Raw genomic sequence first — 22,985 nt, 5'->3', positions numbered from 1 at the left:
CGAGCAAGAATCGGATTCTGGTGAAATACAGTGTGCATTTATTGTGTAGGAGGACATCTAGTGGCGGTCTGCTGATGCTGCGAAGAAGTTCAGTTTTGAGCGGCCATAAACGCACCTTCACTGTTACCCGGAAGGACAACATTATGAAACGTGAAGGATCTGATGTTGCACTTCACTCTCTTCTGTGTGAATAATTAAGCTGCCCGGTGGTGTTATTTCAGAGGAGTCAGCGTTAGTAACTTGACTGAATGATCTTCTTATGAAAAGCAGTGCAAAGAATTCTCCAGTAAATCTTTTAATAAAGTGTTGCTCCATGGGCTCCTCTGCTCTTCTCACACAAATGGTTAATGATGAAGGGCCATTGATCCTAGATGGTGGACTGGCAACTGATCTGGAAGCGCATGGAGCCAAACTGCAGGTAAATCATAAAAATAACCTGCAACAGGTCACCATTTTCTATTGATTAGACTAATTTAATTTCTCTCTGGAGATGTTTTGTGTCTATTTTTAATCCATGTCTGTATTTTGAAGTTGATGGCAGTAACATATCTATAAAAAAAAGGGTGGGACAAGGCCATGTGTCTGGGAACTGAGGAGAGCAGCTGCTGGACTTATCAGGAGAGGAATGTCATCCCATTTTGGTCTGATACAGGATTCTAGCTGCTCAGCAGTCCTGAATCTCCTTTGTTGTGTTTTTGGTTTCATGATGCTCCAGACGCTTTGCTTGATGAAAGGTCTGGACAACAGGCCTGCAGTTCAGCACTCAGACTCAGATTTGATGAAGTATGCTGTTTACCATCATCCTGCTGAAATACGCAAGGCCTTTCCTGAAAAAGACGTCACCTGAATGGGAGCATATGTGGCCCTGAGATGTCCAACCCACTGAAACCCAAGAGATTCAAAAGCGCACAAAACAAAACAGAAGTGTTTTTTCTTCTTACATTAAGTTTCTTTGTCTACAGCACATCTGTTTGTGAAGTTAGAAAAACTCTGTCCACTCCACCCGAGAAACTTCCAGTCGTCACCACACCTGCATTTCCTACACGTGCTGGTGAAACTTGTGCAACTTGGGACTTGTTAGTTGCTCACAATGCTTCACCTGGGATGTAGACTGCAGATATTCCCTACTTAGAATCACAGCTTGCTGAACTTTACAGAGTCAGTCAAACCTGAGCATCAAAGGCTCATCTGCGATCTGAGTGTACTCTGTATCTTTGCAGCAGAAAATACCTGCATAGTTTTGTATTTATTTTCAGAGAGATGGTTAAATGACCTGAATATATCCTCTGGCCTTGTTCTCACGGCCTGTCTGTGACTGTGAGCTACTTGTTTTTCACAGCTTTTATTTTTTTTTCATTGTATTTTACTTTACTGAATTTCCCAAATCTGCCCTCTTGAGAAATATAAAGTACGTAAACAGGTGAATAATATTTTTATCTGGTCTTTACAGATCAAATATAAGATTTTTTTTATTAATGTGAATCTGGACTGAAATTCGTGTGTGTGTGTGTTACATATGCAGGGAGACCCTCTGTGGAGCGCCAGGCTTTTGCACACTGCTCCTCAGGCCATAAGAGATGCTCATTACAGGTGTGTCCATGCAAAAAATGTTGGTAAATACAAATCAATCAGCACTTAATGTATACACTTTGTGTGAACAGGTTCCTCCTCAGTGGTGCTGATGTCATCACGACAGCCACATACCAGGCAAGTATCCCAGGATTCATCAGCCACCTGGAGGTGAGCGCTGAACGCGCCAGAGAGCTGCTGATGTCCGGAGTTCATCTGGCCAAAGAGACGGTGAAGAGGTTTGAGTCAGGTAGGAGAGCTTACGCTGAGCTGAGCCGACTCTTGCTGTAAACTGTGATATAATCTCACTGTTTATTTCTCTGTAAAGGGAAGAGACGCCCCCTGGTGGCAGGCTCTGTGGGGCCGTACGGGGCCTTTCTCCACGATGGCTCGGAGTACACTGGCGCTTACGCAGAGCAGATGAGTGTTGAAGTAGGTACCCCTCAGCCACCTACTGGACTTTATGCCTGCTTTGAGAAGATTACCCAGAATAGTTGTTTATATCTCCGGTTCTGGTTCTGTTTATATTTTCGGTTCATTTCATGAAAAATCATTAAGTACCTCCTTTTTTGGGACAATAACTTCAGTATATTTAATGACACTATGACACTTTTTACCTTAATACTATGGCTACTTTCAGAATTACAAACAAAATTGAAGCATTTTGAGTACAACAGAGATCTATATGACATTTTAATTGTAAAACACATTTAAGCTGTGTACACTTGTGTCTTTAATCTATTTGAAGGAGCTTAAAGTTTGGCACAGGCCTCAGGTTGACTGCTTAGCAGCTGCGGGAGTTGATCTGATCGCCTTTGAGACAATCCCGAGCATCAAAGAGGCGGAGGCTGTGGTGGAGCTGCTGAGGGAGTTTCCAAACTCAAAAGCCTGGCTGTCGTTCTCCTGTAAGGTAATCGCTGCCCGTGAACAGCGATGACGAAAGATCCATATTAGTTCGTTGTTAGTCACACAATGACTCGCCTCGCCATCAGGACGAGAAGCGTATATCGGACGGCAGCCTGTTCGCTGACGCCATGCGGGTCGCCGAGAGATCCACGCAGCTGCTCGCTGTGGGAGTCAACTGCTGTCCTCCAGACGTGGTGGAGTCGCTGCTGGACTCTGCTGGACCGCTGCACGTCTCAAACATGAGCTGGGTGGTGTACCCTAACAGCGGAGAGGAGTGGGACACTGAGCGGGGGTGGGTCTGAAGCTAAATTAACACACTAAGTCTAAACGCCTCACATCAACGTTTACATTCTGTAAATACAACATAAAGCTACCATAAAAACTTGATTCCTTAAAGAGAAAAAGGAAAATCTGCTAAATATCTGTGTGGATTCAGTAAAGGATCTTTTTTTCATTCAAAGGTGGCAAACATCAGGAAAACCATCAGGATGGACGCCTGATCTGAGCCACATGTGGGTGAAGCAGGGCGCTGCTCTGATAGGTGAGCTCAGCTGCTTTCTCTTATACTCAGTCTTTTTCTGTTTTGCAGCATTTTCTCTGAGCAGCTCTTCTCTGTCTTACAGGGGGATGCTGTCGTATCGGCCCTGCTCACATAGCAGAGCTAAGACAGCAGTTAAAGGGGCGTTGAACCTCCAGCCTCTGCAGAGAGGCCTCAAAACTTGGCTGCCGACAAGAACAGGACAAGCTGAAGGAGGCAGAAACCTGTCACTGCTGACTTTCTTGACTAAGACTTTCATGGTAAAAAGGGTTCTACATGCTTTATTTGACATGAAATGAGACTGTGAATAAGCCGTGTGAATAAAAGCAACACCGGAAGAGTCACAATAAATGTTAAACAAAAAAGAAATACGAATGCTGCAGGAATTCTTAAAAATCCCATTTTATTGTAAAATAAGTCAATAAATAAACCACTACATCAAACCCACTTAGGTACACAATGACTGTGTGTGTGGGTCAGAGACAAACGGACCCACAAAAGGTGCAAAGAAACATGTAAAGGAACTGCTCGTGTCTGAAATAAACCATGAGTGTCACTCGGAGTGTCCAAAGTTTCTACAGCTCCTGTGTTTAAACACCAGGATTGTCTACCGTCCCCCCGGAGATTTCACGAAACACAACACAACGCCAGCAGCTTTCACGATACTTTAATTGGACGAGCCGCTGAACGCCAGGTGAGAAACGATCCCACCTCCTGTACCTGTACGATGAGCTGCGTCTGAAAGAATGTACAGTGGATGTGTCGGTGCAGCTCAGATTAAACCTGCAGAAACGTGTCTGTGATGAGCGGCAACGCCGTGAGGTTTGCTTTGAGTGGGTCCGACTTCTCAAAGCTCCTTTTATTTATTATTTATAGATTTATTCATTTATGATCTGCGGCCAAATCTCTTGCGGGAATGATTACAGCAAACCAAAGCATCCTCCCTGTTTCTATTAGAAGAAAACGTTCTGCTGGGATATTCTGCAGAAGTGTTGCACGTTTTCTGATTGGTCAAATATTTGAGCTTTTCGCAACAGGTGGCTACAAATGAGTTTATTAATTTCAGTTCTTCTGCTGCGTCTCGACACAACAACACAGAGCTATTGAAGAAATTCGGCTGCTGCCAATCCACATTTCCACAGACCGAAGAACCAAACTTGCCGTAGTGTTACAAAGAGAAAGTTGAGACGATTTACATGGGAAACATGTATTTGAGAATTATTGCTGAATTTTTACTCACTCAACACTCAACCTTTTTCCAGAGGAAATAACTGTAACTGGTTCAATGTCGCCCCGGTTAGAAGGACGCAGACGACTGATGGCCTCAAAGTTTACTTCGTTAGTTTGTCGGTTTACTGCTTCAGACTGAAAACACAAGGCTGGAAAACCATTTCAAGTTACTGCTGACCTGAAAGCTGCACGCAATGCTACATGGGCCAGAAATTTCATGTGGATCAGTCATGGAACTGCCTCTGTAATGATTGCGAAGCAGCTGTCTCCATATTGCTTGTCTTCACTGCTAAAGGACAAAGTGAGCAAAGAAAAAGGATATGGCCACAGGAGACAAACAAGAAGTGAAAACACCCTAAAGAGAGTATCTGCTTCAAAGCACTAAAATGAGCTGAACATGTGGTAGTCTTAAATATTCAAAAAAGACTCTTGTGATTTCTGTAAAGCTTCTACTGTCAATAAATTCAATAAAAACTGCTTCCTGGTCACTTCCCTCTATAGGTTTTTAACTGGGAGGAGACCCCCTAGCAGACCCATATCTCATTTTGACTGGGAACACCTTGGGATGCCGCAGGGGGAACGGGAAAGGTCACTGGGAAAAAGGATATCTGGCATAACCTGCTGAGCCTAGAAGTGACCCGACTTTGGATAAGCAGAAGAAATGGATGCATCGAGCAGTTTTAGGAGATGATTTAAAAAAAAATGAAACTACGTATCTGAGCTGTTTTTGGACATTTAAAGAGTCCTAACGCTTCACTAACAGTGCATTTTGGTGTTTTCATGCCGTTTATTAACAGTAAACTGCAGAAAACCCCAGACCTATTCTTTAACTTCATAACTTCACTACTGTTTAGATACTCAGTCCTCATCCTGCTCATCCCTAAGAACCTTTCAGTCTGTGATGTCTTCTTCGAGGTCGCTGTCGGGCGAGCTGCGCTGTCTGTACTCCGTGCTGTTGGACAGGCGTTTCCAGCTGGTGTCTTTCTGGCTTCCCATGCTGTGCGAGCGTCCCAGCTGGGCCATCCGCTTGGCTGACGTCCTCTCTTCGCTGTCGTCGCTCGCGTGGGCCCTTTCCGTGGCAGATTGGTGAAAGTCGTGCCGCAGGTTTTCCAAATTCAGCGCCCAGGGGCCAAGCTTCTGCCAGTTGACCCTCTGGAAGGCCATGATGCAGTGCAGGTTTCCACCTACCTGCGAATGAAGAAGCCTTTTAGTTATTCACCATCTCAGACACACAAACATTTAAACAGCTGGTCTGAGAATTGGAACCTTTTTGGTTTTGCGGCGCTGAATCCCCCTCTCTGTGTGGCGAATGTCCAGGTATTCTGGATTTTGGGTGTTGAGGTCAGTCACGATATCCAGCCACCTGCAGAGAGAACTTCCTGTTAAACTGCTTAACAGCAGCAGACGTGGAAATGGAGTAAAAACTGAACAGAAACATACTTTTTACAATGAATAGCCGGATGTTTTCTGCTGGGTTCCCCGATTAAGATCCAGTATTCCATTTCGTTAGTGGGAAGAGCGCCCCTTCACAGAAAACAGGACAACATCTGTTACTAAAAACTAGTCAACTAATTTGTTAATATTTTCATATGGTGACATTAAGAATGTAAAGTCTCTTGTTTAAGTCCATAAGATTTTACATCTCAGGACATAATAAAAAAATCAGCTGCTCCTCAGAGGGTCATAAAATTAGGTAAATTAAGTTTTTTAAAGTGTGCTTTCATGGATTTAACCTTTAACATGCTTATTGTGGCCTGTAGAGTTATGGAGTTTCTCTGAGCACTGCAGGGTTTGAGCATGGAGTGAATATGCTGGGATGTCCACTCCTGGGAAGACTTAGCACACACCTGAATGTGCCGAAGCCTCTGCTTTTAAAGAGGTGTTCACACTTCCTGAGCACCTCTAAGAATAAACAGTTTCCTGTTACTTACCCTCTAATTCAAGTCAAGACTTTGTCCTCAGGACTGCAAAGAGTCCCATTAAAACGTCTTTTTCACGCAGCCAAAAGATTAAATAAAATCTCTAACAAACGTAAACTTACAGCAAACAATGCAACAAAGAAATATGACAAAACAAAACAACTCTACACAAAAAGAAATAAGCTAAATTAAAAAGTTTAAAAAAGTAAAAAAAAAAATGAACGAGCATCATCAAGTAAATATCTACATAAAATAAAATGAGCCTTTAATGTGGATCAATGCAGTAAACCGAAACCTCATTCATTATATTTTGTGCAGGGGCTAGCAGAAAAATCTCAAAACACAGCTTTTAGCGAGCACTGATCTAAATGAGCAGTTCTAACTGCTGTGACGTGGCGTTACCTGTACGCCTTTGCTGCTTTGAGCGGCGTGGCTTCGAACCCCACGGGGCAAAAGTAGTGGTTCTGACAGTGGTAAATGTAGGCCATGGATTCGTCCTTCAGGCCTTGTGTCAGTTTCATCAGAGCTCCTTCAGCTGAAAAGAAGAACGAGTTTAATCACTCAAGCTGCACATCTGTAAGAATAACAGCGCTGAGTGGGTCAGCTGACTCGCCTGTTTCTCCTGCTGTCTTGTGCTTTCCGTGTGGTTTGTACAGAATATAGGAGCAACCTCGCACTCGGAAGTTGTCGTTGATTTGTCTGAACCACCTGTGAGGAAAACGCACTGACTGCAGACCTGCGCACTCTTTAGATTTTTTTTTTTTAAAGTAAAAGACGGAAGGTTTGTGTACCGCATCAGTGTAGCGTTGCCGGTGAAGGGACCAAACTTGATTTCTTCAAACGGCGGCTGAAACCCCAGAATATGCAGAGCTTCCTCCTGAGAGATGGGTGGCAGACTGGCAATGCAAACAAACATTTACACCTTTTATTCATCGCCCACACTTCATAAGCTGATTTTTTTTTTATGAGATAAGATGCAGGCTGCTCACTTTCCTGCGCCAAGCGTGCTGTACAGGAAGTTCCAGCAGGAAACCAGCGAGGAGATCCCACAAGACGTCTTATACTGTGGCCGACTGATGCAGTACCTGCAGAAAAATGGATTATAACACAAAAGACAGACTTCTGTTAAGGTAACGGGTCCTCTCCGAAAGAAGACAAGAGCTTCTGGAGAATCACCGGGGTTGCAATGAAAATACTTTTTTATGTGGGGTTTAATTTCTTCAAGTATTCATATTGGTTTATCAAAATTGCCAGAAATAACAGGAAATGCTGGATTACAGTAGGAAGGTAACAAATATTCACTGCCTTAAATCAATGTGCAACCATTCAGCAGAATGGCAGAGTCTTACTCCAGAAAAAACCCGGAGGACAGAGGCAAACATTTGGCACTGCCCTCACAGCTTTCAGTCATCCGCCTGTGCAATTACAATTTCAGATAAATGAACACTTCTAGATGCAGCTGTCACAGCCACAGCGACAACAAAACGAGACAGCCGTTGTGCTGTGAAAGAAAAACTCATTCAAATAAACACAAATGCGCTGACCGTGTCCTTTGGTTTCAAAACTTTACTGCCCTTCTTTAGTAAATCCTGACCCCAGGGGACAAAAAAGGGCATTGAGCTGGCTCTAAAGCTCTGCAGTGAAAATGGAGAGTGCAGAGAGTCAAATCAATCTCTCCCCTTTTATCTCAGACAATCAAATGTTTCCATCCATCCTCTACATGACTGCCATCTTGTGGCCACAGTCAGCAGTTGTCGCTAAAGCTGCGCTTATTTCATGCACAATGGAGACCATAGCTCCCTCTGTTATATAGTCGTGTCCGTCTCCCAGTAACACTGACCGGAGGAGCTTTTTTCTGATGGTTTGCATATGCACATTTTGGACAAACCTCTCGTCTGGTCTGATGGGAAACAAGAATGCAAGGGAAGCAACCCCGGCTCTGCTTTCACTGCTCTGATATCAATTATGATTGACCCTTTGTGTGGAAACACAGCTTAGTGGTGGAGTAGCAAGTAAAAGAGCTTCAGTGATTTACCGTCGGCGAATCACCTCAGCCGACATGTGTGATGTAGAGAAGATGAAGTTTGAAAAGGATGTTAATAACTCCTTTAGTACATTAGCAAGGGAAGCTATAACCATAATGGACATAATGGACAGTGGCGCTGACCATGTCTGGTCTAATAAAACAGGCAAGCTGAGCAGGTGCAGGCTCAGCAGCACTTTCAGAATAGCATCTATAAAAATCTCTAAACGTAATAGGTTTAACCAGCTGTTTTGCCAACACTCCACCAACATTTTCCATCCATATTTTAATCCCCCGATAGATATTGACCATTAACCACGTCACACAACACTCAACGCTTTTAATTCAGATTATTTTTTTGTGATTAATATTTTCATATACTTTTGTAGACCTGTATTTATCAGCTCATTAACTTTTTTAGAGATCATCGCAAACATGTGATGTTGGACATTAAACATTAAACAGAATAACTATTTACAATGCGCTCAACCTTAAACATACACAGCAGTTATATGTTTAAGGTAATATAAATAATACACGATTTAACACAGAGAGAGAACATTATTCTGTAGAGTGATTATTTTTACTTTTGATATTTTAGGCACAACTTTCCAATAAAACAGTTTCATGTATACTGAGGTGTTTTCATAGTGTTTTATTGGTTCTTTTCCTAAACAGATAGTAGATACAAAAATGTGAAGATGTCCATGTAGAGTGAAAATAAACAGCATGAATGGTATGTTTTAATCTGATCCAGTTTATCTTGTTAAATAGTGAGTAAATAGTAAAGAGAGATGTTTTTTGTTTGTGTGTACAGGGAGATGGAGGGGATGGTCTCTGCTTTCCTTTCTGTAAAAGTCACTGCACGAACATGGAGGAAATGAAAATGGAGGCTAAATATAACATTACCATCTTCTGAGGTCGAGCACTTTCCTCTGTTTGATCTCCTCCAGTGAGGCGTGAGGAGGGACATCTTGCAGGTTCCTGCTGGGTCTGTCGGATGACTTCATCTTCTTAGCGCCGCATTTCTTACCATTGCCTGAAAAAGTGTTTCAAAAAACATCAAAGTGTGACATCATGTAAACCAAACTGATTAAATTCACTTCCAGACCTTTCTTACTTGCTCTTATTTTCCTTGTATATGCAGTGTTGAAGTCTGCTGTGTCAATCTCCCAGGCCAAAATAGGCTTGGACACGTCCTCCATGTCACAGTCCTCGCCTGCCCCCCCACGGGAACCTCCAGTGTGTGCGGCACTGAGCTCTGTGGAGGGTTTGGGCTTTACACGTGGGGATCCGTCATCCTGCTTCTTTGAGAGCGCGTCCCTGCCTGTGTTTGGGGGGCAGTACACGGAGGCAGCCTGGTTTAAGAGGGCATAATCAGAGCAGACTGTGTAGAACTTCTCACGGGAGTGTGTGACCGGGCAGGTCCACGGCAGGTGGAGCTCAGCACTAGAAGCCCGCCTCACCCTCGCGGCATCCCGGGCCAGGGACCGAATCAGGCTGTGCTCCTCCTCCCTGTCTGCGGTCCGCTGCAGCCCTGATGGCTCCGCAGACCCAGACAGGTTTGTTCCCTGACCCTCTGAGGTGTTAGGCATCGAGCGGCCGCTAAGCTGACTGGCAACAGAACCGGACGAGACGGAACGCGATGATGGAGAAGTGACCTCTGCAGGGAAAAAAGGAGGTTATTCAAAATATATGAGAAGAAGATGAAAGTGCAGAGATAGAGACCTCACACTGCACTCAGATAGGAGAAATCAGTCAGCTAATAGTTTTATCTGACACAGAAACATCTGTATTACATCAGGATAGCTCAGCTCTGCTGCCACAAACACAGACACAGGGGAATCTTACATATGTTACATATCACAACAGATTTTTATTCACCAAGCTCTTTCTGTGTATTTGTTCTCCCTCTCCTTCTTCTTTGTAATTTTTACCACACTGAGCTTGTCTTCCATTACTGTATTTTATTTTACCAAACTATTCTACTTTACTTTTGCCTTTTTGTTGCACGTGATGTTTAATATTTTAATATTTTTGCTTCTGTGAAAGGAATTTGCATCCAATCACCTGCCTTCAAATGTATTTGGATCATACATTGGAGAGAATGCAGAACCAAAAAGCTCCTGAAACACATGAACCAACTTTCTTAGTCTAACAGTTACCATAACTAGCAAAATCCATCATTATCAAAAATTTCCAGTGGACTTTTCAACAAGATTGCTTAATAATTAAATAATTAAGTCCTACAGAGTGAGGGGATGCCTGAGGAATGGAGAAGAAGTGCACTGGTACTGATTTTCAAGAACAAGGGTGATGTGCAGAGCTCCACACCATGAAGCTGTGGGAAAGAGTTGTTGAAGCTAGGTTAAGTAGCAGCAGTATGCCTTCATGCTGAGAAAGAGCTCTACAGATGTAATGTGTGCTTAGGGAGTGTTGATGGGGGAGTACAGAAAAGGTCAGAAGGAGATTGACGGTCTCTGCATGGATCAGAGAAAGGATATTATAAGGCGCCAAAAGAGGAACTGCATAAGGAAGTCAGGAGTGGCAGAAAAGTATGTTAAGGTCGTGCAGGACATGTATGAGGACAGCGAGACAGTGGGGAGATGTGTGTTAGGAGTGACAGATGGGTTCAAGTTGGGGGTGAGATTAAATTTTTTTCAGTGGTGATGGAGAGGCTGATGGATGAGGTCAGGCAGGAGTTTGCAGATGACACTGATCCGTAGTGATCAAGTGGAGTCTGCAGAGGTGGAAGTCTAACGAAAGACTTCTTTAAGTTGCTTGAAGACGTTTCATCTCTCATCCGAGAAGCTTCTTCAGTTCTAGGGTCAAATGGTGGAGAGTCCCAGATTTAAACCCTGTGGGAGTATCCCCCCAAGAGGGACAAAAGGACCCCCTAATGATCCTCTACCCAATCACATGAGCCAAGGTGTGAAAACGGGTGTAGGTCATAATCAGCCAAGGTTTCGGGTGAGCTCATTGTGAAACCTAGCCCCACCCTATCATGTGATTTCCTGAGGTCATATGGCCCAGGATGTGAGTGGGCGTTAAGGCGTCTGGGAAGGGAACTCAAAACTGGATTATAGATGGCAGACAGTTGGTGTCGTAAGCCACCGCCTTTGTTCAAAGATGGTTGCTCACAGTGGACATAAATGGCTTCTTTTACTCCTCTTTCAAACCATCCATCTTCTCTGTCCAAAATGTGAACACTGGCATTTTCGAAAGAGTGACCTTTGTTCTTTAGATGCAGATGGACTGCTGAGTCTTGTCACGTGGAGGTGGCTCTTATATGTTGTGCCATGCGTTGGTGAAGTGGCAGCAGAGGTGGAAGTATATACTGGAGAGAGGATGAATGGAGATCCGTAAAAGCAAGCCTGAATACATGTTTGTGGATGAAAGAGAGACGGATGGAGCACAGGTAACGAAGATAGATCGGTTTAAATAACTGGGGTAACTAACTCTCTCGACCGCGGACGAGAGAGGTGAAGACAGGAGAGCAGCAAGAGTGAGAGGGAAGGTTTACAAGATGGTAATGAGACCTGCTTTCATGTATGGTTTGGAGACAGGAGGTAGAGCTGAAGATGCTCAGATCTTCATTGGAAGGGATGGTGGACAAACATGAAGCAGATATCAAAAAAGAAATTTTATAGACAAAGTAGAGTGTTAATAGGCAGAGGGTCTTATACAATTGTAAAGCAAGCTAGCTCCTTCATTTATATACAGTCTTTAAATCGTCCCCCTGGCAAACCCAGTGTTGGTCCACGTTAACGAAAACACCTGAAACTATGAACATAACAAATTCCAAAGACATAATCCTGAATGTCACTTGTCAGGCTCACGGAGAGACAAACAAGCACTGTTCCTCTTAGCCTTTAGCCTACAATGAGTCACCTATCATAGAAACAGACAGCATGGCTCTTGATATCCACCTAAACATTAACTAACGGTTCACCTGTAAAGCTGCTGCGATCACCCACAAACATCCAATTTGGTTAGCGGACGTAAACACGCCCAGCCGTCATTTTCAGCATCACAGATAGACTCATAAAATCTTCAGTAATGACCACCCTTGGCGGAGAGGCGGAAAAAGATAAAGCTGAGAGCAAACTACCAAATCGCCGCACACATTAGCACGAAAAATGTGGAAAATAGCCGAAAATAAGCAACAAACGTCGTCCTTCTGACCCGCAGCCTCTTCCTGAGCAGGTCCATCGGACTATACCATTCTGAGGAGCAACCGGGAGGAAGGGAAATATCAACGTTGTTAAATTCTTATAAGATGTTGTTAAAAAAAACAAAAACAGAAAGTTTAAATGAGCAAAAACACTTTTCATCGCACACATGTGTATGTTATTGCACTGCATTAAATTTACTACATATTTGGACGTGTCCAGTTGGCGCCTCCTCTTCCCGTCTCAGTAAAATTATTTCTCAGTTTAAACCAATCACAGTAGAGCGCTTGAATGGACGAGTCTCGTCAGCGTCACGTGATATATTCAGATAGTTCCTGAAAGTGCATACCGGGCAATTTAAATTTGTAGACTCAGAGACACGTCCGTCGATACATTTATTATTTGTGGTAATTATTAATCTCTAAATGCATTAACTTAAAAAAAATGTTATCTTATATGTAGTTTCATTAATATATATGTATGCGGTGAGTAAACGGTCACCGTTACCCACGGCGTTAACAGTTATTACTATGGCTTTAACGCCATTGTAACAAGTTAACATTGTTTTTCCATCCACCCATCCATTCTCCTCCGCTTATCCCTTTTCAGGGTGGGGGACTGGAGCCTATCCCAGTTGTCATAGGGCGAGAGGCAGGGTACACCCTGGACAGGTCGCCAGTTTGTCACAGGGCTAATTTAGAGTTATGTCTTTGGGCTGTGGGAGGAAGCCGGAGTACCCGGAGAGAACCCACGCAAACACGGAGAGAACATGCAAACTCCACACAGAAAGGCATATACTTAAAACATTTTCCAAAAACCCAGGAGTTGAGAATCTCAATACCTCCATTGGTTTTGCCGAGAGCAAGTTAAATGCAGACATGCAGTAGGCTTGAATGGGAAACTGCCTGCTGATATTTAGCAAAGAATCATCAGTTACTAATGTAACATAAACTTTTATAAACCTATAGACATGTAATGACATGTAGAGCTGCATATTCTGTAAATTAGTTTCTGTGTATATGGAAATAAATATAATGAAGTTAGTCTGTAGGCACATTTTGAGGCAGATCAGTTTGTACTAAAAAGGGAAAGTTGAGACTGAAGGCAGACGCTGTCCCAAGCATCTTTATACATCGCCCTGTGGTCCAGAGGACGACCCCTGTACCACAATGCACACAAACACAGAGTGCATAGCTGCTGATCATAGCTATACTGTTAAAAGTGTATGTCACTTTTAACAGTATAGCTACAAAAAATGTTAATAATGACAGCATGAATAATAACATAACGGTTAATATTTTTCTGCATTATTTCAAGGCATTATTTTAAACGTTTAAAGGTTACCAGTGCCACGCCCTGTACTCATACCAGTAAGAAAGACTGAGGAAAGAAAAATGGAAGAGATTGAGACAAGACAGTGTGACAGAGGGGAGACGGCTATAAGAGAGAGACCGGAAATGTGTCCCTCTGCGGCTCACGAATTGCTCGAGCGCCTGCGGAGGCTCTTTGAAGCTCAAGCACGCAGACCTAAGGTGAGTCTGTTCATTGGAGATCCGACTTAAACCTTTAAAAGCGAAAATATAATTACATTACTTGCAGTTTAAACCGCACGATCACTCTATAAATACAGATTGGCCGTTTTTGTAGTGGACATACTGTGATTTCTTTCTTCTAACAGGTGACCTGACTCTAAAAACTATAAGCAAACCTGAACTTTGATCTTTGCGCGTCCTCTGGCGGTCGTGGCTTGCTATTGGATCACTTCCGGTTCCTGTTACTACTTACAGTGGTGTTTTTCAGCAGGTTAATCTGTGCATTACATGCTTACATGCTTTTGTTTAACGGCTCATTTCACAATGTAACCTTCACGTTCTTTATCAGAAACACACTCTTTGCTGAATCATCTGCAAATTATACGCATAATATTCACTCATTGTTTGTTTAGGAAGCTAACCTAATTGCTAAGCTTAGCCGAATCACTAGCAGAATGACTTCTCCTGTCCCTGGTGGTGTGCTATATGATAACAAGTAAAATACAGGGCCAATCTTACCGATACGGATACTTCAAAGTTATAAAAGCAGTTTATACAGAGCAGTGTGCTTGAACATGTTACAATGGTCACTAAATCACAGCGATAGTAACTTTCCATAATAATTAGTTAACACAACAAAACAACCCTTTCAGCTTGTCATGTATTTTGAAACGTTTTTTGGTTTTTAAAAGAATTTATTTCATTTAATTTTTTTTAGAAACCGAGTTTTAAAGAACCTTGGGTCAACTTCTGTTTTAAATATTTGTTCATGGTTAAGATATGTTTTTCAGTTCCAATACTAGAATTTATTTAACACATTTCAGATGATAATATTATTTGAATAACCAATAATACTTCTTTTTATTTACATAACGCCAAATCAGATCAACAGTTGCATCAAGATGCTTTTTATTGTAAGGCAAAGAGCTAACAATCAAGATGACCCCCTATGAGCAAACCTCACAAACTTACTTACTTAAATACTTTATTGAGTAATTGAGTTCATTATTATTAGGTTGTTTTAAAAACATTCTGAAAAGCCTTTAGTTTTCAGGGCTCTCTTTTGTGGAAACAGCTCCCAGTTTAGTCAGATTTGTGTGGGATATTTTGCTCTTCGTAACAAGTAACACATATGATTGATGTGATATTGGTGTCAAAACTTTTCGGTACCTTTCTGAACTAAAATGACACCACTGACTCTAGTATTATCTGTAGGATTTTCATTGCTAATAGAGCATTTCCCTGGCATTTCTTGTTTTAACAAACACAGAAAAGAAAAAGGGCTGAGGGGTAAATCAAACCTGATAACAGGATAACACTCCTCAGAGGTCATGGTGAGGAATATTACACTGCTGTTTAGTCTTTGATTGAAGACTTGAAGATTAAAATGTCAAAAAAACAACAAAACAAAACCGTCTCTTGCCAGAAAGAGTAACCTCAGAGTCCAAAGGGTCACCGAGGAGAAGTTAATCTGTATGAGTGTCTCCACCTACCTGTACTGCCACAGCCAGGTGTGAGGCAACAAGAACCGAGGCAGGCTCCAAAGGTACAGAAGTCCACTAGAGGAGTTTCTCTCAGCAGATACAGGTAATGATGACAAAGGTCCTTCAGACAGCTCTGAATACTGAGCAGAATCTACTGTGTGAGCTGAGAATCAGGATCCTGGAGATATTTGATAGGCAGAGCAGTGAAAAACTCCTCTCTAATGAAAAACCAGGTGGTGCATATGTCCGCCTGTTAGGAGCTCATCATATTTTACTGTTTTACAGTTAATGTATTGTGTTGTTTGTAATCTTACAGGAGACCATGGAAAAGAAGCTAATGATCATCGACACCGATTGCGGCATAGACGATGCTCAGGCAATAATGATGGCGTTGGCGGCGCCTAACATCCACATCCTGGGCGTCACCTGCGTGTTTGGGAACACGACGGTCGACAACGTGTGTCAGAACGTTTTGAGGGTGCTCTCAGTCTGTGAGCGTAACGGGGTGCGTTTACTGAAGCTGTCTGAACAATCACAATCTGAGGAAATGCAGATTTGTGTATTTTAATATAGATGTAATGTTCTTAAATGATTCATTTTCTATGAATTTTTTACTGAATGTTTCACCTGCTGTGCAGCACTTCGGTTCACGTGTGTTTAAATGTGCTGTAGAAACAGTCTAAGTTGTTACTTTTCAAAGTATTGGTGTAGCACACAGACTCATTAGTCACAACAATTAGGGTATTGTCGAAATTAGAAGAGCACAGACCTCCAGCTATTCAAATATCAATTATTAAATAAAAACTGCATCACACACACACAGATGTTATGTTTAGAAACAATGATCTGTTTCTAAACTGCCCTCTCTGAGGTCCCTTTAAGGATTTTTTTTTTTTTATACCTTTGTAAATCATCCATTGGTTGTTTAAACAGATGGGATTTGTCTGCCTTTGAGAGTCAGTAACAGACTTCCTGTCATGCATGTTCATAAAATGTTAGTTTAACCAGATTAGGAGAAAGGTTCCTGGACTAGTGAATTTCTGCTCACATAAACACAAATGGCAGCATTAAAGTAACATCCTTGGCGGAGTTTAATATATTGTAATCTTTGGTATTTTGTGACAAGTCTTGCTGAGCCTGGCCAGCAGGGTTTACACCGCAGTGTTGTGTCGGCAGAACTCAGGTGTTAATCTGTAAGGAAAGCTGCACTAATCTGAACTTCCTCCTGTAGATTCCAGTGTTTCGAGGTTCTGCTGGCCCTCTGGTTGGAGCGGGAAACTCACCCACTGACCACTTTGGAAGTGATGGACTCGGAGATGTGATAAAGGAGAAAGATCCTTGTTGGGAGGAGAAAATCCAAAAGGAGCATGCAGTTACCGCAATGATAAGACTGGTGTCCGAAAACCAGAACCAGGTTCAAAAACTCCTTCGTTTAGTCACAATTTGATCCTAAATTGTGATGCGTTTCCCAAAGAGCATGATTCTTTGCTCAGTTAGGCACAGATCTCAACAATTCCCCTTGAGAAAACACTAATGGAAGAAAACATGTCCTCCACAGGTCTCCTTGGTGGCTCTCGGCCCGCTCACTAATCTGGCGCTGGCGGTCAGACTTGACCCCCATTTTCCCCAAAAGCTCAGGGAGGTGTACATCATGGGCGGCAACATGGAAGGTAAAACGGCCTCGTGGTGACTGGTGTTCGAGCGTGAGGCGTTCAGGAGTGAATAATGGTGCTTCTGCCTTTATAGGAAAAGGAAACGTGACTCTGTGTGCAGAGTTTAACTTCGCCATGGATCCAGAGTCGGCCTATATTGTTCTTGAGGAGTTCCTCTGTCCTACCTACCTGGCATCGTGGGAATATGCGTGCAGAAACGCACTGACGTGGGTAAGATCTCCACGCTTAGAGAAGTGCATGGCCCTGCCATGTGGGTCACTTTAAACTGAAATTCCTGATTTGTGCAGGAGTTCCTTGAGGAGCTCATCAATCAGGACGCTCCAGCTGCACGCTTCATGAGGATGATAACGTCTAAATGCTGGGCTTATTCCAGAGAGGCCATGATGACTAAGAGAGACGTGTACTTTGGGCCGGGCTTTGTCTCCTATGATTCCTACGCGATGGCGGCCTGCATCGACCGCAGCGTGGTGACGGAGAGCATCGAGTGTCCCGTCCGCGTGGAGCTCCAGGGCTCCATTGCTCGAGGCATGTTGGCGCTGGATCGCACAAATCAGCTGAAGAAGAGCCACAGCGTGTTTGTGTTGACTAAATGTGACACAGCCAAGTTCAGCGAGCTTCTGAAGGAGTCCCTCAGACAGCCCTGCAAGAAGTAAAGTCTGGACTTCCTTCATTTAACTGCTGCATCACTAAGTGCCCTTTGACTGACATCATTTTATAGCCACAAATGATGTCAGGGAAGATGGTTACTAAATTTTCCCACCTGACCAATCACAATAAGCTGGATTTTTTGGAATGTTTTATTTAATAAAGCAATGCAACCTTTTACCGTTATAGGCGATCGTGATTGTTTAAAATTAAAATCCCTCAAGAGTACATCAGAGCTAAGGACATTTAAACTGCAACCAAATCAATTTTAGACCCACTCCAAGTGTCACAATCTAAAAAATAAAAGCTATATCAGAAAATGATTTGGACTCAGGAGGATTCACGGCGAAAAGATGAGTGAAATTTTACAAAGAATGCACTTGGTAAAGTTTTTCTACGATTAATAATCAGAAAACGGATCGAACATTGAGGGTAACAAAGCTTGAAACTTTGTCACATGAAAGTTGTTTGTACTCATCTCACAAACACACCAAATCATACTGAGTAAATTTTTATTCTGTTTCCAATAATAAACTTTTAGCATCAGTAACATGCAACGTAACAGCACTAACGTAAAATCTCTTACATTAAAAATTACAATCTGAGACATAAGATGAGGATGCTCCACTAAACACGTGCTACGTTAACTTTAAAAATACCCTTTGGAGGGTTTCATTGGCTGTATGTTACTGTGTGCCAGTAATATATATAATATTCTTAACTAAAAATGTTTCCTATCATAACTTTGTCAATCGACTTTTTACTTTGTTTTTTAGGATAATGGGATATCGTGTCATAAACACATATTTATGTATGAGGAACAGAACCAGCATTGTTACCGTGGATATTTGATCGGTTTTCTTCAAACAGTAGTTTTGGGTAAACTTTTAGGGCTCAGGCTTTCAGGTGAAGCGCACAACAACCTAAACCTCTCTGCTGTTCCATGTCCAGTCGTGGATGCTCTTTGTAATGAGGTCAGTGTACGTACCCGAAGCTTCAGACGGCTCTTCAATCATTCTGAGGTTTTTCTACGTCTTGGGTCATAAAGGCTGGCTTTAGACACAGAATGCACTGAGGGGCTGCAATGAGGCCCAGTGTCATATAAAGAAGGATCATTTTGAATCATGCAAAGCTGTTGTAAAAGCCTAAAGCTTGAAATGTTTCAATGGAATAAAAAACCTGAAACATGAGCGTTTCTGCTGAAATCCTTTATTTAATTTTGCTGACAAATCGAGGTGATGTACAATACAAACCTCAAACTTAAATATTTTTTTGATCACCTGACCAATTTATTCCCACAGAAGGCTTTGAAGAAGAAGAAAAAAAGTAGTGGGGACATGAATTTTCTTGAAGCTTTTTTGGGGGCTGTTTCATGAAGAACAACTCTGGATTTATTCAAGATCCCTGCAGCCAAATAAAAGCCTGGTGCAATGACAGACCTCAAAGCCACCAGTAGGAATCCAAGTGATGGTGAAAGCGGGACTTATGGCTTCAAATAGACATCTATTCCAACATTAATACTGAACTTAAGAGATTTTGCTCCAAGTGTCACTTTTAAAGGACAAACGCAGCCTTCGCCGTGCTATCAGCCTCTTAACTTTAGGGAAACCTGTTAAAAGAAATTCAAATAAAAGTGAGCATCCCTCCCCACCCCCACCCCTCGGGAATAAAAAGCTGCAGAGACCTATACGCAGCGCCAGGCTGGCGATCGCTCCAGGCTGCTTCTTGTCGGGAATCTGATTACATGAGAATTTGCTTTATGAGTACAGAGAACTTAAGTGCTACGGCGTGGCCTTAGTTGGTGTTGTTGGAGGAGCTGGGCCACGGCTCAGAGCTGCGCCTGCTAACGGTGGGGCCCCACATGCTCCAGGGGTTGTAGGTCCGACTCATCTCGGTGGAAGCCACCACGGCTGGCGGTGGCGACGGAGCGGAGCTGCTGACGAGATCCGTCAGAGGTGTCGAGGTGGTGGTTGGAGGGAAAGGGTTTAAGGCTGGCTCTGCACTCGTTGACCAAATGGAGCTGCCGAAGGGTGTGGTTGTAGACCACGGGTTGCGGCCGTTTCCCAGGAGTGACTAAGGGGAAAAAAATTTAATAAAATCATGAACAGGAAGTCGGAGTATCTGCGAACTGCATCATATCACAGAAAAGATCTCACTGTGGCTGAGGTGGGCGTAGAGCTGGGGGTGCTGGTCCAGGAGTGCAGGGGATCAGTGGGGCTCGGTATGTCCCAGATGGAGGAGGGGACGGTGGTAGTGAACTCTGGCCAGCTCTGCTGAGGCTCAGATGGCTTTTGGAGACTCATTCCACTGAACACTAAAAACAACAGACACCACACACATTTTAGCTGGAAGGCTGTGAACAATCTGAACACGAGGCTCTGCGTCCGTCTGCTTACCCCCCGTCAGGTTGAAGTGGTTGTTGGAGCCAAAAGCGGAGAAAGAGTTGGCCGACTGGTAGTTTGGACTGCTGGTCGTGTCGATTGGACTCCACAGTCCAGAGCTTTAAGATAAAAAGGAACGCTCAGTTAATAGAGCTGGCCCTGGGACACCGATCCAGAGTACTGCACATTACTGTCAGGCCACGATCGCAAGAGAGTGGAAATTTGTGCAGCAGTGTGCTGATCTACAAACAAGGACACAGCCACATCCTTTCAATCCAATCCAAACATTTGTGGAGAGAACTGACGAGTTTCAGGACAGAACCGAAGCCTTGGCACCTGTTCGCAGCTTTGAGCCATTCACCTGCGCCAATACCATCCTCATAATATCTGCTCTGTCATTCCAAATAAATGAACACTCCTTTGGCAGAGCAGAATATCACCTTGTGCTTATTTCAACACTAATTTCAGCTCAATTTGCAGTAAACTGCCTCTAAAATGAGATATTTGTGCTGGTGCACACTTTCCTTCCTGTTACCTGTCTGAGCTGTCGCTTTCAAAGGATCTCATGTGCTCCAGACTCTTGCCTTGGCTGTCAGTTTTACCTGCACCAGAGCCACCTGAGGGAGGCAGAAAACATCCCGTAAACAAAGCACAGTGGGAAAAATGTTCCCACTAACATAAAGGACTGATTCAGCGCTCCATATTCACCTGGGCTTTTGTCATAACCTTTAGTTACAGCGTCAGCAAAGGTGAGGTTCCCGTTTTTGCCCGGCTGCGGGAGGGCTGCAGGCAGTTTATTTCCTGGGGCTTTCTTCTGGTTTATCTCACTGTGAATATACAGCACGTGTTCAGTACTCTTGTTAGAATTGCAGCATGCTTTATTCTGACAAATCAAGATAAAACATGTCCTGTCTATGGCCTTGGCGCCTCTCACTGTTAACAAGAGTCCTAAACGACTGACTGTCCTGCATGTGAATCACCTGTTGCTGCTGACCACACTGCTGTAGGTTCCTCGAGACAGTAAGCTGGGGGAGGTGGGTGGAGGGGAGCAGGTCCCAGCTGTGGCCGATCGCTTCAGGAAAGGATCTGCATTTATCGTCTGCAGGGAGATCTGCTGAAGACTGTCAGCTGCTGCAAAAGGAGACGGGAGTAAAGCAGCTCGTTAGACTCGTCGAAGACCGGTCTGAACGCGAGCTGACGCCACCGATTGGGTCTGGACTTACGGATGCTGTTTTTGGAAAGAGGGACGTCCCACTCAGGTGAAGCGCACTCCTTCTCTCCTTCAGAGCTGCTGCTGTGTCCCAGCTCTGACGCTTTGGGGAAAAAGGAAGGCCGCCCGTCCTCCAGCTTTCCGTCTACTGTGAAAAACACGCCAAAACCACCAAGGTCATTCTGTGGAAAGTGCCTCTTAGTTGCCTGCTGGCCTTAGTGGATCCGACTCTAAGAATCGGCTGATTTTTATTCAGCATGTTACATGACGCCATGCAAAGTTTTACCTTTATAATATGACTGAACTTTGGCACTGCTTATTCGTGTTATTTTTACTTCCTCGTAATTTCGAAGACAGACACATGAAATCTATGTTTGTATAAAGGTATAAAGGAGACGTTTAATATCCTGTAAGTTGTTTTGAGCAGCCACCCAGCCCACATGAAAATATGACCCCGCAGTGAATTTTCAGAAACAGATGAGGGCACTAATGCTTTCTGATTCTGCTCCTCTACATCACAGACATTAAACTGCTGCTTTTTATTCAAAGTATGAGCCCATCATAGTGACGCTCAAAGAAAAAAAAAAAACCCATAAAGAACAAAAACATGATTATATCTTGGCTTTAGACCATCAGATAGATAGATAATCAGGTGCTACACCCACTAAAAGTTAAAGGACTGAGCGTCTTTAAATGTGTTTTTCAGCTCTGGAAATTTCATGTGAATATCTGCTGTATTTATGAAGCCTCAAAAATGGCAGTAAAAACAACGAGAAACCCCTCATGTACTTCGAAGGCCTGTAATACTGAAAATATTCACAGTATGAAGGTCAAATTCTGGATGGCATAATTAAATAAAGTTATTGTATACAAAACTTACATCTAGGTTTCTGTAGAGGTCTCGTCTTTGTGATGCTGGTGAGAGGATGGAGAGATTTGGAGGGGAAGTTCTTCCGCTGCTTGGTCTCCAGCGGTGTTACGTAGGGCAGCTCGAGAGAACTGAGAACACGAACGATTTGTTCAGGAAGAGAACAAAGTGGAAGCAGTGGCTTGTAGTTTAACTTGTAGGTGACTGCGTGGAGTCACACTGAGCATTTCTATGTGCCACTGATGTTTTTGGTCAGATATCAGACGCAAATAGAACATTAAGAAAAACCTTCTGTGGAAAATGTGAGGTCATAAATGAGTCCACTGTGTTATTTTAGTCACTTTAGGATGAAAAGTAAAAAAGAAAAAGAAAAAAAAAAAAAGACTCAAACCTGGATTTTTCTGCTTGGTTCTCCTTCTTTGTGATTACTTGTTTCTTCATTTTAGGTTTTATAAGAAAATTTGATGTTTCTTCTTTTGCCATTTCCGGGGTTATTGTCCTTCCTTTCTTTTTTACTGGTTCCTGGAAAAAGTGATGCATATTTTTAGCAAACAACAAACAGAGACCATGTGCTGGCACATACTTTAACATTTTTTTACCTCTTTAATGTTTGTCTCCACATCTGGATTGGAGGTCTCTGTAGTCGTGGAGGAGCTGTCGTCGTTGTCGGCGAGATCTTTGAGCTCGTCTCCCTGAGTCTTTACTGTTGACTTTTTCTCCTTCTCTTCCTTCTTTCTCTGGGCTTTTGCTTTAGCGCGCAGCTTCCCTTTGGATTCCAACCCTGCAAACGATATCAGCACACACTGTAAAACGCTGTGAACGACCACAGAGAATT

The 22,985-nt window shown here is 43.1% G+C and overlaps 4 protein-coding genes across 11 annotated transcripts in view; 2 read left to right on the top strand and 2 right to left on the bottom strand.

Annotated features, from left to right (window-relative positions):
• Nucleotides 1-112: 112 nt before the first annotated feature.
• Nucleotides 113-3,569, top strand: zgc:172121 (uncharacterized). Its single transcript, XM_004552824.5, has 8 exons — nt 113-418; nt 1,523-1,590; nt 1,662-1,819; nt 1,898-2,001; nt 2,318-2,479; nt 2,562-2,767; nt 2,937-3,016; nt 3,099-3,569. Exons 1-8 carry the CDS (start codon nt 260-262, stop codon nt 3,161-3,163), a joined length of 1,002 nt encoding a protein of 333 aa, XP_004552881.1. The 5' UTR covers nt 113-259; the 3' UTR covers nt 3,164-3,569.
• Nucleotides 3,400-14,087, bottom strand: LOC101472833 (basic immunoglobulin-like variable motif-containing protein). Of its 3 annotated transcripts, none has more exons than XM_076880599.1 (10): nt 14,066-14,087; nt 9,306-9,848; nt 9,095-9,224; nt 7,152-7,247; nt 6,954-7,058; nt 6,776-6,870; nt 6,565-6,697; nt 5,684-5,767; nt 5,510-5,606; nt 3,400-5,431 (listed from the first exon to the last, which is right to left on the bottom strand). In XM_076880599.1, exons 2-10 carry the CDS (start codon nt 9,778-9,780, stop codon nt 5,135-5,137), a joined length of 1,512 nt encoding a protein of 503 aa, XP_076736714.1. In that variant the 5' UTR covers nt 9,781-9,848; nt 14,066-14,087; the 3' UTR covers nt 3,400-5,134. The 3 variants fall into 3 exon arrangements, with proteins under 3 accessions (XP_076736714.1, XP_076736713.1, XP_004552882.1); XM_076880598.1 differs by lacking the exon at nt 14,066-14,087 and adding an exon at nt 12,115-12,571; XM_004552825.5 differs by lacking the exon at nt 14,066-14,087 and adding an exon at nt 12,138-12,570.
• Nucleotides 12,623-18,881, top strand: si:ch211-201h21.5 (inosine-uridine preferring nucleoside hydrolase). 4 transcript variants are annotated; one of them, XM_004552819.3, is made up of 7 exons: nt 12,623-12,764; nt 13,697-13,889; nt 15,690-15,878; nt 16,605-16,787; nt 16,932-17,043; nt 17,120-17,256; nt 17,334-18,881. In XM_004552819.3, the coding sequence occupies exons 2-7, from the start codon at nt 13,752-13,754 to the stop codon at nt 17,697-17,699; spliced, it is 1,125 nt and encodes a 374-aa protein (XP_004552876.3). In that variant the 5' UTR covers nt 12,623-12,764; nt 13,697-13,751; the 3' UTR covers nt 17,700-18,881. The 4 variants fall into 4 exon arrangements, with proteins under 4 accessions (XP_004552876.3, XP_076736718.1, XP_076736719.1 ...); XM_076880603.1 differs by having other exon boundaries at nt 12,639-12,764; nt 13,675-13,889; XM_076880604.1 differs by lacking the exon at nt 12,623-12,764 and adding an exon at nt 15,316-15,476 and having other exon boundaries at nt 13,775-13,889.
• Nucleotides 18,882-18,884: 3 nt separating this feature from the next.
• Nucleotides 18,885-22,985, bottom strand: part of tmem131 (transmembrane protein 131) — a 40,793-nt gene continuing 36,692 nt past the window's right edge. For 2 of the 3 annotated variants that reach the window (XM_004552818.4, XM_012919515.4), the window contains 10 exons: nt 22,750-22,931; nt 22,542-22,672; nt 22,163-22,281; nt 21,296-21,430; nt 21,053-21,203; nt 20,781-20,899; nt 20,608-20,689; nt 20,088-20,191; nt 19,848-20,005; nt 18,885-19,764 (listed from right to left, as the gene is read on the bottom strand). In XM_004552818.4, coding sequence (XP_004552875.2) covers nt 19,486-19,764; nt 19,848-20,005; nt 20,088-20,191; nt 20,608-20,689; nt 20,781-20,899; nt 21,053-21,203; nt 21,296-21,430; nt 22,163-22,281; nt 22,542-22,672; nt 22,750-22,931 — 1,460 coding nt within the window. In that variant the 3' untranslated portion in view covers nt 18,885-19,485. The remainder of the gene's footprint in view (nt 19,765-19,847; nt 20,006-20,087; nt 20,192-20,607; nt 20,690-20,780; nt 20,900-21,052; nt 21,204-21,295; nt 21,431-22,162; nt 22,282-22,541; nt 22,673-22,749; nt 22,932-22,985) is intronic. The other variant, XM_076880597.1, reaches the window with a different exon arrangement.

The sequence above is a fragment of the Maylandia zebra genome, linkage group LG23 (assembly GCF_041146795.1).
Source record: "Maylandia zebra isolate NMK-2024a linkage group LG23, Mzebra_GT3a, whole genome shotgun sequence".
NCBI lineage: Eukaryota > Metazoa > Chordata > Actinopteri > Cichliformes > Cichlidae > Maylandia > Maylandia zebra.
Note: the sequence above shows the minus strand (reverse complement) of the source record. Positions and strands in the feature narration are given on the sequence as shown.